The sequence below is a fragment of the Solanum tuberosum genome, unplaced genomic scaffold (genome assembly GCF_000226075.1).
Source record: "Solanum tuberosum cultivar DM 1-3 516 R44 unplaced genomic scaffold, SolTub_3.0 scf00123, whole genome shotgun sequence".
In the NCBI taxonomy this organism is placed as follows: Eukaryota; Viridiplantae; Streptophyta; class Magnoliopsida; order Solanales; family Solanaceae; genus Solanum; species Solanum tuberosum.
The window spans coordinates 508,668-526,546 of record NW_006239048.1 but is presented as its reverse complement, the minus strand read 5'-3'; the positions used below and the strand labels follow the sequence as shown (position 1 = coordinate 526,546).

Sequence of the window (17,879 nt, the reverse complement as noted above, 5' to 3'; positions counted from 1 at the left end):
GAAGATCATCTCTAGGTCTTCAATTTCCCTCTTCAAGGAACAAACCCACATTACTTCAATTTCATCAATTAACTAGGGTTAACCATAGAAAACATATAATATAATCATAATAACATAATTCAATAATAAATCAATCATAAACAAGTACTTTCCACTCAATTGGATTCATACTCAACTAACCAACATTATTGGAAGGAACCCTAACTTGAATTGGGGTTTCATCTTCACAATTGGGGGAAATCTAGGGGGCTCCATGGATGAATAATCTATCATACCTTGATTATAAATCCCTCACAATGCTTGCAAAAATGGAGGAATTTTCCCTAACTTGCTTATTTTCTTCTTCTTCTTCTTTGCTTTCTAGAGAGAGAATTTCTTGGAGGGAATTGGGTCTCTTTGGTGAATTGAAAATAATGATTTAGAATCCCTTAATTAATGGTCTAATAGCTTTATATAAGTGGTCTAATAACTAATTAATTCTAGAATGTTCCCTTAACCAAAACTTAAACCGTCTTAAGGCCAAGACTGACTCACCCACGAGACCCTGACCCACGGGCCGTGCTGGTCCTCTGTGGGTGGTGGTCTGCAGCTTGTTTTGGGGTCTTGACCTACGACCCCTCACCCAGGGGGCGTGGGTCCATCTACTGGTTGTGGTCCCCCTTCGTGGGTGGACTATTTTTTGCAGCTTTTTGGGTGGTTTCTAGGGTCCTCGAGGAGGACCCTTGATTGGTCCTTGGGGAGTCGTACCTTGATGTTTAACCCCTAAACCCTTCATTCTAAGCACGGGAGGTCATATCTACGACTCTAACCCCCACGTCAAGCTCTAGAACCCTTACATAAGGCTCTAGTTTAGTCTACTAGTTTATGGGGTATTACACTTGTTATGCACTGGAAGGGGGTTGTTGTTTAACTCACGTAAGGTCTAGACTTTTCTTGAGCTTGTGAAATTAAGTGATGGTCTCCATGAACAGCTTCTCTTCCCTTCCACCCAGATAATCATTTGGAGATGAATGAGGGATAAATTGATATAGATTGTAATAATATGATCTGTCGTTATTCAAAGGCACCTCGTGTATTGTCTCAAAATATTTTGGAATATGTCACCAAATTAAAATTGGGCTGACACGATAAAATTGTGAAATCTAAAAAAGGAGTCAGGCTGACATCATCCTACCATAGTGAAGTTATTTTCTCTATGGTGACACTACTGCATAACAAGTCAGTTGGTATAGCGGGCCAGCAGGGGGTAAAACTAAGGAATTCTCTATGGTGACAGTACTACATAGAAGGTCAGTTGGTATAGCGGGCCAGCAGGGGGTAAAACTAAGGGATAATGGATTCTTTTAGTTAACCTCTCCCTTCTTAGTGAAAGTTATCCTAAAAACCCCTGCTAATCCTCTTTAAGTTAGAGAACAATGGAGTGGAGGGATTCTACCCAAGTAAGGTAACCACCCATGAAATTTTGATCTACATTCATTAGAGATCGCCTCGTGGAGCCAGAAAGTGAGGTTCAAGTTCCTCAAACAGCTGCTTAACAGCCAGGTAGGCCATGTTTTTTAACTCAGTAGTAGAACTATCTTCGCTTATATTATAAACTGTGAATCATAGGATTTTGGATATAGAGTCTGGATGGTTAAAGGAGTGTTTAACGGTGGTTTAGGCTGATTATGGACTTGACTAGTTATTGATGAACTTATGATGTTGCTGGTGTGATCTTTAGGAAGGTAATTACGGGTGATTGGAGTTTGATAAAGAAGTATGGAGAAAGGATCTCTTCGGGTGGGTGATGATTGTTTATTTTTACAAGTTATGTAATGTATGCATGTTAACTACTTGTAGTATTTCTTGTGCAATGCATGTGGGAAAAACATAAAGGATGAACTCAAAATGACATCATGTTGATAAATCTCATGCAATGAACATGTTTAATTTACTTGTGGCTTCAATTGTGCTTGTTCATTGTGTTGTGATTGTACATGTTATTTGTTATTGTTGGTTGTCTTGGGTAACACGCTGGTATAGATTTACTAACGGTTGACTCGGGTACTACACCTGATATGAAATACCATTCAATTGACTCGAGTACTAAGTCGGTACACTAATAATGGTTGGCTTGAGTACCACAATATTGCACTAATAGTTGTGTGTAGGTTCTATGAAAGGAACAAGTTTTTTTTATTGTGTTAGATGTGTGACATGTTGGTCCTTGAGTTTCAGGCTGATTGATGTATTTAAAATGCCAGGGTGGTTTTTGTGTAGACCGGATTTGCAAGTTAAATGTTGTAGATAAAAGATTAGGAATTCTTGGTGGTCTGGGTTATTGGAACTGTGTGATGAATCAAGTATGACTAGTTGTGATGTTGTGATCATGTGGGACATGTTTCATGCGAATGTTATGTCTGGGTAAGACTGTGAGTTCATACTATCTTATAATTGGGATTGAAATTGTACTTATTGCTTTATTAAATTGGGGTAGCTTATGCATATATATTTTTTATAACTGGAGTGTTATTAAGGCTAAGGTATTGGCATGAGAGCTTGAGGGGGAATAGTAGATTGGTTAGCAGAATTAGTAATGATCTTGTATTTGAGAAATCTCTATGTGATAGAAAGGATTAATCTATGATCTAATATGAGGGTAGAATGTCCATAATGGGGTAGATGTGAGCGAAATGAGGTGGAGTGACTTGAGATAGAGTGTATGAATTCCAAAGTAAATTTACTTGTAGTAAAAGTGGTGACTTGGTGGATCGAGATTCTAATTTTATTTCCAAGTTTCAGGTTTTCTTGATTATTTTATGATATTATGTGGTGGATTCGGTCGACCGGTGATGCCTACCAGTTGTGTTGTTTGTACTGATACTACTCTTGTTATACCGCTTGGCATAGTTTGGTTGTAGGATTCAGTGATGTTTCTTAGGTGAAGATCATAATGATCTCCGACAACTTTCACTTCCTTTTTCATCATGGTGGAAGTTATGCCTTATTTTCTTTCAGAAATAGTTCTCTTTAGAAGCTCTTGTACCTATTTAGACTAGATTTTTGAGGAAGGGATCAATGTATTTTCCTTACAAAGGTATTTTAGTTTTGAAAAAATGTGAGTATTCATATATCTAAATAGGGAAAATGCATAAGTACCCACCCAACATATGCCCAAAATCCCTGAGACCCACATAACCTTTACTAAGGTCCTATTATCCCCACGAACTTATTTTATATATACTTTTCTACCCTTTTTCGGCCTATGTGGCACTATCTTGTGGGCCTAGCGCGTGTTGATAATTTTTTCAAGGATAGTGCCACGTAGGCCGAAAGGGGTAGAAAATTAATTAAAAAATAAGTTCGGGGGGGTAATAGGACCTTAGAAAGGTTAGGTGTGTCTCAGGAATTTTGGGCATAGGCTGGGGGTACTTATGCATTTTCCCATCTAAATAAGGTGATTAGTTTATAATTGTTCACTTCCTCATTGAATGTTTTAAATTGGAAATAAGGGCTCTCCTATCTAGGTGTTACAGTAGGTGCCCGCATGGCCCGGTGAATCATCATGACACATTTAATAGACTTAATTAACATTAAACAATTCTATTTTTTAATGTTGGCATTGAATATTCAGGTAGCCATGAGTCTTAACTCGGTGCCTATCTTTTGTTATTAAAGGCTTCATAGACGGGTAAATTGAGTTATACTTTCAATTTTATTTTATTTTACAAACATCTCTTATTTGAGACTTATTATTTATAAAGTATTGGAGTTATTTTCTGCAATAGTTGTATGTCCATTTTTTAAATATTATTCACATAGTTGTTACAGTGTACAATATAGCAATAAGACAAGTCAAGGGTTAGTTTGGGACCAAAAATAATTCAGAGTTTCGACCACATCTGGGGTGCAGACTCGTAGAGTTACAATACTGATGATAATTAATAACATATTTCGTACATACTTATTCTCTCCCCTTTATATTAGAAAAATGGGAAAAGGCTCATAAATACCCTTAACCAATGGGAAAAGGCTCATATATGCCCCTCTTCCACTTTTGGATATAAAAATACCCCTTAGGTTAATGTTTGGGTTCAAACATACCCCCAACTTAACAGAAAAATATTTAGATAACTTTAACTTTTTAAAAAGCCATGTGGCATTTTCTAATTGGTGCCCCATTTTAATTCACAATAATTCAAACCCACCCAAATTTTAAAATCCAAACCATTTAGGTCATGTGTTGGTAATTCCTCTCATGCACCCCATTTAGGTCCTTCTTCCTCTTCTTTTACTTGGGTTTTGATTTTAAAATTTGGGTGGGTTTGAATTATTGTAAAATAAAGTGGGGCACCAATTAGAAGATGTCACGTGGCTTTTTAAAAAGTTAGAGTTATCTAAATATTTTTCTGTTAAGTTGAGGGGTATGTTTGGACCCAAACATTAACCTTAAGGTATTTTTAGACCCAAAGATGGAAGAGGGGTATTTATGAGCCTTTTCTCATAGGTTAGGGGTATTTATGAGCCTTTTACCTAGAAAAAGTTGACATATATCTCAATTTACTTTGGGAAATTCATCTTTGTGCATCATGGTATACTATAATCAAATGTCGCATATCAAAAGCTATTAGATGAAAATTATTTGGTTCCTAACCCTAAATCAATTGAGAGGAGAAAATTAATAACAATTTATTGATGTAATGCATATAAGTGTTATTGTATCCAATATATTCAGACCAACACATGAAGCAACTTCTTCTCTTCAAGCAATATTCAAACCAACCATATCAGATATTATTAATGAAAATCATAGCAATACATGATTGTAGCATCATTGAAATAAATTTTAAAAAAATCAATACCTTAATAATATAAATTGAACTTACTAGATACTTCACCAATGTATCTATAAGTGATAACCTAGCATGATTCAACTATAATTTCAATTTTTCAAACTTCATATTCCAAAAGATTCACGTCCCAATGACGATGAAGCTCCATTTTCTAATTGAACCTGATGGCGCATTTTGGAACAAGTGCCACTCAGCCAAGCTTCAAATATGGTCACTTCATTTGCATTGTGCTGCTCAATTGACTCCCACCAACCTTTTTGTCCTATTTCTGCCATTTGGTCATAAAAAGATGTTCGAGCAATCGTAGCATCTTCTACAACATTATGTTCTTCAAGCCTGTTTTTGAGTTCATTCACTTTATTTCGAGCAGTAATCGTGTCTAGACGAATTCCTTGGCTTAACTGCATACCAGGATTCTGAAAATGAGAAACAATTGCATCAACAATAGGGTGAAAAAATGAATGTGGCTTACCAGCAGGGGAAATCATCATTAATCCAATGTCAACATCGCATTCTGTAACGAGTTCACTAGCTTTCTTGTACAAATCCTCCCGACGCTTTGAAAATGTGGTAAGCAGGGCATCCTTATTTTTTATTTTTTTATTGGTATCTTTGACGTCCTTTAGTCTTCTTTCCCTCCATGGATATATTCATAAGGAGATTGATGAAAAGATAGTTGATTAAACGTTTTTCAGCAAATGATACTTATGAAAAACGATATCACACCTATTTATACACTGCAAAAATTGATTTTTACTCAAATAATCTGTTATCATATAGAAATTAGGAAGTTCATTAAATTATATAACTTTAATATATTTTATATATATACATTATTAAAATATAAAATATTAAGTTAAATATGTAAATATTTTCATATACTCATGAAATTTATTAAGTTGAAGTTAGAAAATAAATCTAAAGCTTAAACTATAATAGGAGAATATATTAATGTTCTTTCATAAATTAGTCAAGTCTAAATAGACAATAAAAAATAAGTGACTATAATTAGAAATAATATAAATTACATACCAAAATAATTAATATTAATTTAAATTATTCACCCGCATTAACATCAAATAGGCATTAACTTTAATAAAATCCAAAAATCTAACTTTAATAGAAAAATATTTTAATAAAATACAATAATAATAATAATAATAATAATATCATAATAATAATATAATATATTAATGAATATCAAATTGGAGCTAGCAAATATGAATAAAATTTGTAGAAATATAAATTACACATCAAATCTTTTTTAATTTTTTTTTGGATAATAAGCAAAATCAAAATTCTCATTTACATTAATAAAAATAAATCTAAAGCTTAATGATAGTAGAAAAAATACTTAGTATTTTTACATTAATCAAGTCTAGGTAGACAGTAAAAAATAATTGATTATAATTAGAAACAATATAAATTGAAAATTAAATAATTACAATCTTACAATAAAATTAAATCATTCACATGCATTAACATTAAATATACATTGACTTGAATAAGATTTGAAATCTAACTTTAATAGGAAAATATATTAATGAAATATCATAATATAAAAGGAAAATATATTAATGAAATACAACAATATAAAACGAAATTATAGTAATGAAATATAAAGTGAAGTTAGAAAATATGAATAGAAGAAAGATAAACTATACATCAATTTTTTTTTGAATTTTCGTATAATTAGGAAAATCAAAGTTCTCATTTGCATTAACGAAAATAAATTTAAAGCTTAACTATAAAATAAAAATTATTTTAATATTCTTCGTTAAAATAATTGTCACGATCCCGACCGTCGTGATTGACACCCACACTAACCCTCTGGTGGGAGAATCATTAATACTAATTAGCTAACCAGGAACTACAGAACTTAATCAAAACTAAGACATTTAAAGATACAGAAGCAGGTTTAAATGCTAACGGAAAAATAGAGTTCCCATAAACTCCAAAAGTCTAACCAACAAAATGCGGAAATAATGCCTAGAACCTGAAAGTCAATGTACCAAAACTCTAACAAAGAACATAAGTCTAAAGGAAATGGGTACAACCCAATTAAACATACGAAAATCTAAAGTACTAATATAAGTCCGAAGATGTGAACATAAACAAAAAGAGAACTCGTGGCAGCACGAAAGAACTGGCTCACCTTGAATTCGATCGATCACTGGTCTTCTAAACGAGGTCTGTCAGTAGCCGCCTGAAGATGTCATGTACTCAACAAAGAAAGAACAAGTGCAGTATAAGTAAACAACCACATTGTACTGGTACGATCACGCGGCTATCCCAATAGGTGAACCATATATAAGTCATTACCACAATAATAAACATGCATACACCGAACATATACAATATCAACTATGACTTACGAACAACGTACAATTTCAAATCTCAAGATATACAATTATGTCAAATCATTGGTCCTCTCATGGAACCCGTACCCAAACTATTAGTTTACCGGTACCTGGTACCCGATCCAAGTTAGTGTGCCGGACGTGACACCCGATCTCATTTATGCGCCGAAACGTGGCACCCGATCCAAGTTAGTGTGTCGAAACGTAACACCTGATCCATTCGACAAGCCACAATCACAATCACAATGAACATTCTCATAATCATACAATTAAGCCATGATTCATGGCATACAAATATTCAATCATCCTCATGTACGATTAGTGTGATCAGTAATGCAATGTTCGTATGCATACATGCATTATAATGAAGCAATTACAAATATATATATATATCACACAAACATGAAATCACAACCATCACCTACCTCGAACAAAGCTTGAATCCCCTAAGAAACTTGATTCTTCCCTTTCCGGATTCTTTCCACTTGTTTTTGGTCTACAAACAATCAACATAACACGAGGATCAATAAACAAGATATTGGAATACTGACCCCTAGATTTGCCTAAGGAACATGTATATTCGATCTGTTCTTTTGCAGATTACAACAGTTACGTTATGTAAAGTAAATAAAGTAATGACACAATATTTTATCGCGGAAAACCCAGGCTCATAAAGGGTAAAAACCACGACCTACACCTCTGTAGGATTTAACTCTACTTCATTAAACTCTGAGCTTCAACAAAAGATTACAAACCTATGTAACCTAAGGAATTATAAACTCTAATTCCTAGACGCAAACAACCAACTAGATCATCGACCCACTTCAAGTTATGAATTCATATTACAACTCTTGCAATCCTAGGAACTAACTCTAATTCCTAAACTCTAACACAAACCCCCAAGGTTTATGTTCCCAAGTCTTTAAGTCACCCCAACTTGAAGACTCTATTCATATTCCCAGTTTATACTTCACTGGATCTAGAAATAATTAAAGATACAACTCGATAAAAACTCAATACAAGCAAACTTGACTTAAGAACTACAAAACATAAACCTATGAATCAGTTCTTCAATTCTTGTTTTCTTGCGTTGGCGACACTTCGGAATTAGAAATCACTCAAATATGAACTCCCTCTATTTGATTGTATTCTGCTTGTAACTCTCTGTTTAAGTGTGCAACTTTCTCAAAAGAAAATTTTGCCCTATTTATAGATTTGGACTTGAATCCAAAACCTATTTCAACTTGGACTCCTACTCATACTCGACTTCCTCTTCTGCGTAGAACTTGGAAGCTCACGTGGTATGTTCTTTTTTTCCTACTTCGTGTAGTTTTCCTATTTGATTGGGCTTTGATTTATTTCCTTCTTGAATCTTTATTCACACTACTTCCTTCTTTGCTTATGTTTCCTACTTTGTTTATGCTTCCTACTTCGCTTAGAATTTCTTTATGGAAACCTTTTTGCACTGCTTTCTTGTCGAATAAGCAACCCTTCCACCGCTTTATAACTTCTAATTTGCGTGGTTGATGTTCTCCTTATCCCAGTCGAATTCGATCTGAAAGGAACATGTATGTGCAACCGGTTCCTTTCATTTGTTCCTCTATTTGTCAATTATCAAAATCTTTCTTGATCTAACATAAGACCTAATTACCCGAACTATAATCAATAATATCCACCCTAGGTCGAACCCTTGATCCCCATACCTAGATTAGGGTTTTTCCACCATAATTCCCAGATCAAAACCCTCTCTCATCGATAATTACCCAAGAAACTAAGTTCTATGGATCGAAAAATGGATTTGGGGAGCAAAGGCCTTACCTTTAGCCTTAAGAATGGTGGAAAATTGTCAAGAAAACACCTAGGGTCGTTCCTTATCTCTCAAGGTTGAAAAGTGCAGAATAAAATATTTTTGGGGTTTATTTCAGACTTAAGTCGTGTCTGTCCCGCCACAGCGGTCCTCACCCCGCTACAGCGGCTCCTCCCTGGCGGTAAAATCCCGCCTTAGCGGCTTGCATGGAAACAATGAGAAAATTTAAGAATTTCAAACCCCCATTTCACAACACACCTCCATCTCATGACACTCAGAAAATACCCATTCACGCTAAGATCAATTTTGGGAGTTCTACTCACCCGAATTCAATTCCGTAAAGTCATACGGGTTCCTTAATGTCTTAGCTATCTACTCATGTGATCAAAATTATAATTAGATCTCCCATTTATTACCAGATTTCCCTAGACCTCACTGACTCCTATTTCATCCAAATCTGGACTAGATTGGGAAATTTCAAGTTACTACGAAAAAGTTTTCCTGCCCAAAAAATTTCCCATTGGTTTTTCTATAACGAAGGAAACAGGTCATTACAATATATACCAATTTACCCATCCCCGAGTGACATACTTAGGAAAAACAGTCTAAAGTAAGGGTGAAGTAGTACCTGAATCGACGAACAACTGGGATATTTCTCTCGCATGTCCTTCTCGGTTTCCCAAGTAGCTTCCTCAACTGGATGATGTTTCCATTGAACTTTCACGGACTTAATATCCTTGGTCCTCATCTTACGTACATCACGATCGAGAATTGCAGTTGGTTCCTCCTCATACTCAAGGTCTTTCTCTAACACAACTGAGTCCCATTTTATGATGTAATCCCCATCTCTATGTTATCTCTTCAACATGGACACATGAAATATCGGATGAAATCCCGATAGGTTAGGAGGTAAAGCCAATCTATAAGCCACTGGCCCTACACAGTCAAGGACCTCAAAGGGGCCAATGTATCGGGGACTAAGCTTGCCATTCTTACCAAATATCATTACCCCTTTCATGGGTGATACCTTAAGAAGAACTTTCTCACCAGTCTGGAATGTCATGTATCTTACCTTATTATCTGCATACTTCTTATGTCTACTTTGGGCTGCTAAAAGCTTAGCTTGAATACTCCTCACTTTATATTGAGCATCCTTCACTAAATCTACCCCCAAAGGTTTCACATCTCCAACCTCGAACCATCATATGGGTGATCTACATTCTCTCCCATACAGTGCCTCAAACGGTGCCATATCTATGTTGGAGTGATAACTATTATTACAGGAGAACTCACACAACGGTATGAACTTATCCCAATGCCCTCCAAAGTCAATCACACATGCCTTTAACATGGTTTCTAACACTTGAATAGTCCTCTCTGGTAGTCCGTCCGTCTGTGGATGGACAGTTGTACTAAAAGTGAGTTGCGTGCCCAATTCATCATGCAATTTCCTCCAAAACTTGGATGTGAATTGCGTACCACAGTCTGAGATGATAGAAAGGGGCACCCCGTGCAGCCTTACTATCTCTTTAACATACACCTTAGCCAATTGATGCGCATTATAATCTATTATGATCGGAATAAAATGGGTTGACTTAGTTAATCTGTCAACCACTACCCAAATAGAATCAAAGCTTTCTGAAGTCTTGGGAAGACCAACCACGAAGTCCATAGCTATCCTTTCCAACTTCCATTTCGGAATTGGCATTTTCTGAAGCAAATTCCTGCAGGCCTTTGATGTTCATACTTAACTTGTTGGCAATTTTGACACGTAGCCACAAATTTTGCTATATCTTTCTTCATGCTAGGCCACCAATAAAGTTACTTCAAATCTCTGTACATCTTGGTCACACCCAGATAAATGGAATATCGCGAACCATGGGATTCCGTCTACAATTTTTTAATCAAGTCATCTACTCGAAGAACGCAAATCCTCCCTTTAAAACTGAGCACACCTTCCGTATCAGGAGTGGTCTCTTGTGCCTTACCAGACACTGTCTTCTTTCTAAGCTCATTCAAACTGTCATCCTTAAACTGTTTGACCTTGATCTCCTCCATGAACGTGGCCCTTACTTCAATGCTAGCTAACACCCCACTTTTCTCTGAGATGCCCAATTGCATGAACTTAGACTCCAAGGTCTGAATTTCCTTAGCCAAAGGTTGCTTGGATACACTTAAGAAAGCGAGACTACCCATACTCACCGACTTTCGACTTAGCACGTCTGCCACCACATTAACCTTGCCCGGTTGATACTGAATGGTCACATCATAATCCTTGAGTAACTCTATCCACCTTTGTTGTCTTAAATTCAGATCCTTTTGAGTAAACACATGCTGCAAACTACGATGATCAGTAAATACCTCACACTTGACACCATAGATGTAATGTCGCCAGATCTTAAGATCAAACACTACCGCTGCCAACTCTAAATCATGTGTTGGGTAATTCCTCTCGTGCACCTTCAATTGCCGCGATGCATAATCTATAACATTCTTATCTTGTATTAACACAGAACCCAAACCCGAATGGGAAGCATCACAATAAATGATAAAATCCTTACCTTCCACCGGTAGTACTAGAATATGTGTTGTGGTTAAAAGAGTCTTGAGCTTTTGAAAGCTCTCATCGCACTTCTCAGTCCATTCAAAGGGTACCTTCTTCTTGGTTAGTCTAGTCATATGTGTGGCAATAAAAGCAAACTTCTTTACAAATCAACGATAGTAGCTAGAGAGCCTCACAAAACTCTTAACTTCAGTCACTGAGCTAGGCAGAACCCAACTCTTAACCGCTTCAATCTTTTGGGGATCTACCATTACCCCTTCTTTTGAAACTACATGCCCCAAAAAGGCAACCGAAGTCAACCAATATTCACACTTAGAAAATTTCACATACAACTTTTGTTTCCCAAGAACACCCAGAACAATACGAAGATGGTCGGCATGCTCTTCCTTACTTTTCGAGTAAACCTAAATGTCATCAATAAATACTATAACATACAAATCAAGAAATGGTTTGAACACACCATTCATCAAACTCATGAAAGTTGCAGGCACATTTGTCAATCCAAACGACATAACTAGAAACTCGTAGTGCCCATAGAGGGTTCTAAACGCCATCTTGGGCACATCCGCATGCCTAATCTTTAACTGATGGTAACCAGACCTTAGATCAATCTTAGAGAAAACAGATGCACCTTGCAATTGGTCAAAAAGATCATCTATTCGAGGCAATGGGTACTTTTTTCGAACGGTGACCCTATTCAATTGCCGGTAATCTATACACATCCTCATACTACCATCCTTTTCTTAACAAACAAGACAGGATCACCCCACGGGGAAGCACTATGACGGATGAAAGAGTTGCGACTTTTATGAAGAGTTGTGACTTTTATGAAAATTTGCGACTTTTATGAAGAGTTGTGACGAAGAGTTGCGACTTTTATGAAAAGTTGTGACGAAGAGTTGCGACTTTTATGAAAAGTTGCGACTTTTATGAAAAGTTGTGACTTTTATGAAAGGTTGTGACCTTTCCGAAAGATTATGACTTTTCCAAAGGTTTGTGACCTTTCCGGTAAGGCACAATAAGAAACTTTTCACACTACCCTTTGTTTTCTATAAATTGAGGGATTTCCTCTCATTTTGGTTGAAAATGAATTTTTCTGAACTTCTTCTACTACTACTAAATCTAGTATTCTAAGTGTACTTTACGGTCGTTGAGTGGTTCATTGACACCATAATTTTAGGTACCGATACACCGGTGAGTAAGATCGTTCTATCCGGGGAGGATATATTCCATTAACTTCGGGTACTTGAGAGGAATAATTTCCTTAAGGGGACACTGTGCATTCAGTGAACTCGATTTTCTTTCTTTGGGAAAAATATTTTGTATATATTTTTCTAATCTGTTTTTATTCTATTTTCTCTACTAGTTTTAATTTTTTAGTTTTGAAAATACTCTTTAAACTTTGTTGTTTCTTACGAAGTTCTTCAAATTTTTGTTCTAAGTATCTCAGGAATACAAGATGAACAACATTTGTTAGTCTATGTTTTTCTTGAAAAAATAAATAAGTAAAAAAATAAATAGGAGGAAATTCATATTATAACGTATTGAAATGAAAAAGACTGGCCAATATTTACTATTGTTTTGTTCATTTTTACTTGTCCAATATGAATATAATAAAACAAAAAGGTCATATCATTTAGAGTTGATATATTTCCCTATTATTACACAAATAGCCTAGATATACCTTTTTGGCCTAAACATTTTTTTTTCCAAAAAAATAAATTAAAGAATTGATATCTTAATTAAAACAAATTAGGTGTCTTGACTCTGACATTTACCTCTTTCTTTAAAACTGTCCTCTAAAAAACTGAATATTGAAGAGAAAAATGGGATGTGCTTAGATACACCACACAAACAACTCATGTGGAGGAAGATATTCCACTAACACTAAACATGAAATGTATTAGAAGTAGATAAAGCTAATTGTTTCTTTTGAGATTAAAAAAAATGGCTTATGATAAAAAGAAGAAGATACATGTATTAGAAGTAGATAAAGCTGGAAACTCCTAAAGAAAAATAGGATAATAATTGAAAATCATTGTTGAGGTGGTTGATAAGGAGTGGCAACCAAAATAAGGTCATCTTTTCTGGCAGCAGTTACTCCAACCAACTCAGTCAAGTTTAAGTCTTTTGGCTCCATTCCGATAGGGAGTTTCCAGTCGAAGTGATATAACAATTGAGCCAACGGCAAATAAACATTAGCTAAGCCAAATGATATCCCGGGACAAATCCTTCTCCCACCGCCAAAGGGAAGATATTCAAAATTGTTACCAATAAAGTCTACAGAGCACTGCTCAAATCTCTCTGGCTTAAAGCTTTCTGCGTCATCCCAATATTTTGGATCTCTCCCCAATGCCCAAACATTAACCATGACTTTGGTCTTCACAGGAATAGTGTAGCCGTTTATATCCGTCTCTTCCCTACATTCTCTTGGGACTAAAAGTGGAACTGGTGGATGGAGTCTTAGAGTTTCTTTAATGACTAACTTTAAGTATTTCAGCTCCTCTACATCATTTTCATCGAACGTTTCTTTGTCTTTAAAGGCTTCTCGCACTTCTGCTTGAGCTTTGGCGATTACACTTGGGTTTTTCATCATTTGCACCATTGCCCAGTCAAGTGTTGACGATGAAGTCTCTGTTTCTGCAGCAAACATGTCCTGGACATAGGAACAAAATAAGTTATTTGTGGTGATTGATCATATGTACAAACAAAAATGTAAAATATGAAATAGTACTTACGAAAATAATAGCTTTGATGTTGACGTTGGTGATCGGAAATTGAAGGCCTCCATCATTCATAAGTCTTATAAGGACATCAATTAGATCTTCACCACCTGACGAGAGGGAGTTGCTCGGATGGTAAGCACCCCTCACTTCCAATCCGAAGATTGCGAGTTCGAGTTATCAATGGAGCAAAAGGAGTGGGAGCTCCTAGGAAGGGTAAAAAAAAAAAAAAAAAAAAGATCTTCACCACCTAATGCACCATTAGTTTTCCCCATTGCAATGTTCTTCTTGTGCTCATTGATGACATCTTCAACAATTGCATCTATCTTATGATGAGCATTCATTATTTTACCCTTCATTCCACTAAGCACATGGAGAAGCTTCAGTGATGGAAATAAGTCAGCCACATCAAATCCTCCTGCTAACCCAATCACTTCTTTGATTAGTTGTATAAATTTGTCCTGTTCTTTGAACACTTTCCCGAACGCTGATCTACATGTCATTGAACTTGTGAACAAAAACAACCTTTCAATAAAATTAACCGGCTCACCCGAAGATGACCGGATTAAATTAACTAGACGATCAACTTCATCACGCCTAATCGAGCCATATGACCGGACATTCTTGGCACTCAACAATTCCAAGACACAAATTTTATGCATTTGTCTCCAGTAATCTCCGTAGGGGCAAAAGGCAATGTCAGACCTGTTGTAACAGACAATTTCCGGGGCCAAAAGTTTAGGCCTAGAGGCGAAAGCGATGTCATGAGTTTTTAGTACTTCTTTCGCCATATCAGGAGAAGTTACTACAACTGCAGAGACTTCACCAAGTTGAAGATGCATAAGTGGTCCATATTTTTTGGCTAAATCTCTAAGGACATGGTGTGGAAGTCCACCAACCATATGAAGCATACTTCCTAGTAAAGGAAGTTTCCATGGACCTGGAGGCAATTTTTTCGATTGGCTATTCGAGTTTTTCCATTTCCTTAACAAAAACAGAAAAGATAGAGAAAGGGAGATGGAAGCCAAGCTCAAGAATTGCATTTTGGAAGAGTTAATTTGTGTGTTTGGTGATTCTTCAATGTTGTGTTACATATGCTCTTTTATAGGTTTCTAACAAAATGGAATGTGTAGAAATAGTGATATATTTTTCAACAAATATATATTACAAAGCAGACTTTGTTGAAGTCAAAACAATTCAGCTCACTCAAAAAAACATAATGATATAAACAATTCAGCTCACCATAATAATGCAATATGCAAACAAATGTTTTTTTTTTTGGATCAACTATTTTGATGCCAAAAATCTTAATTTATATTATCACCAGGCTTCGGGGATGCCAAAATATGTTTATCGCCAGGCTGGGATTATTTTAATAAAAATAGTATCTTATTTTCTTGAGTCAATTCGTGTTTTATAGCTCAAGTCTAAGGATGTCAAGTGGGACGGGCCGGGGACTGGTGAGCTGGGATGGGGGACCGGGCAGGCACAGTTATGATGGACCAGGTTTTGGCTGAGACCGGGACTTTGCCTGGACATAATACCGAGTTCGCATGCCGACTCCCGTCCCACTTTTTTTTAAACGTAAATTTATCACTAGACAATGTATAGCGGTCCTTTACTAAAAATAAAAAGATATCAATAGGGATAAGTACAAGCAAGGGGAGCTAAGCCTTACCTTACCAATTCTAATGAAGTACTAACTTCTACTACCTTATAACAAGCATGAAGAAAATAAGAGCTAGAGAGAACTAAGTATTTTGTAATCACCACAGAGTTTGTAATATACTCCATGATGATATTACAAATGAGGATGCTTAAATAATGCAAAAATATATCAATCAAGAAGAATGTTGAATTATCAGCCTCAAACTTTATATTACGAAAGCATGAATTAAAAAAGATTGATTACCCATCAAAAGTAACTTGAAGTATTTTTTTCTTGTCTTCTTCTTCAAACATATCCAACAACAGTTGATAATTCATTCCTTCTTTATGGATTTAATGGATCTTGTTGAACCTATTGATACTGTCAAATGGTTCTGATTTGTCTGTCGCATCGGTAGATGCCTTGGAACAAACTTCTCAGTCATTTTACCGCCCCAACTATGTTGCCTTCCATGTGTCTTGTTTTTTTGCTTTTGTTGCTTCCACTTCTTTGTTGTCTAGATGATATATCCCCTTCCCTAGTCACTCTATCAAAGCATATGTCCAGCATATTGTCTTCCTCATCTTCATCAAGAGAATCATCGCCCAAATCAATTGTATTTGACACTAAAGCCCTTCACTCATTCTTATTTGCAACCACTTCTGAATGGGATGGGATGGGATGGAAATTTTTATTTTATTTTTATAAAATCATTTAAATTACAGAAAATGGTCATATTTACCCTTGTATTCTCAGAAAAAAAATTATTTTTACTCATCGTCATACTTTTTTAATATAGGGAAAATGGTATGATATACCCTCAACTTTGTCATTTAGAGCTGATATGTCCCTCGTTATGATAATGGCTCAAATTTACCCCTACTGTTATTCAAATGACTCACATATCCCAATTAAAATTTCTCTTAATATAATTTTTCTATCTGATCCCACTAATCCTTTTCCTAATAATTATGACTGTATATTACAACTAGTCCTTGGACACGTGCAAATACAATTTTAAACTACACAAACACACACAGTCAAATAATAACTCAACTTTATAGGGTTATTTTGGTATTTCAACTTTTAACTTTTTTTGCTCCAGTTTTAGTGAAATAATTAATACTCCCTCCATTCCATTTTATATGGCACCATTTTCTTTTTGATCAGTCCCAAAAATAATGATACATTTCCTTATATTGTAAGTATTTAAAGGTACAATTCCTCTTTTACCCTTGTTGATCCCACTTAATCTTAAAAATAATACTACAATACATTTATGAGGAGAGAGAAAAGTGAGTCTACTTTTTAATATGACTATTTTTTGAAGGGGTAATTTGGTAAACATTTCAAAGTTTTCATTTATTTCTTAAATTCCGTGCCCGACCAAATATTGCCACATAAAATGGGACGGAGGGAGTAATTATAATGATATTATTGTAGTAACTCAACTTTATAGGATTATTTTGATATTTCAGCTTTTAACTTTTTTTTGTTCCCACTTTTAATATATATATATATATATATATATATATTATAAGATAAATTTAATTAATTTACCAAATATATAATTCATCATTAGTTTGTGGTAATTATAACAGAAGAAAATCAAAAGTCCAACGATTGCAAGTTTCCATAGTAAGTATTTATTGAAGCAATTACTTAGCATTTAATATAATGTTATGAATATAATTCATCTGAAAATTTTTATACCTTTGCACGGTAGGAGTAACTGAGGTATTAAGGGTCATTTTAACTGTTGCAAAACTTTTGATTTCCTTTTGTCATTTAATAGGATATCATCCAATTGTACAAATATTCATTGTATCTATATTAATTCATGTCATAGATTGTGAGTTCTCCATTTTTAGAATATGAATATTATTATTATAAATATATTATGATATTTATTATAATTAAGGTGTATTTATATTTTTGTTCATAAA

At 35.2% G+C, this 17,879-nt stretch overlaps 1 protein-coding gene across 1 annotated transcript; it reads right to left on the bottom strand.

Annotated features, from left to right (window-relative positions):
* Positions 1 to 13,582: 13,582 nt before the first annotated feature.
* On the bottom strand, positions 13,583 to 15,366 carry LOC102603519 (premnaspirodiene oxygenase-like). The gene is made up of 3 exons (XM_006350333.2): positions 14,536 to 15,366; positions 14,301 to 14,395; positions 13,583 to 14,218 (listed from the first exon to the last, which is right to left on the bottom strand). Exons 1-3 carry the CDS (start codon positions 15,326 to 15,328, stop codon positions 13,598 to 13,600), a joined length of 1,509 nt encoding a protein of 502 aa, XP_006350395.1. The 5' UTR covers positions 15,329 to 15,366; the 3' UTR covers positions 13,583 to 13,597.
* Positions 15,367 to 17,879: the final 2,513 nt, after the last annotated feature.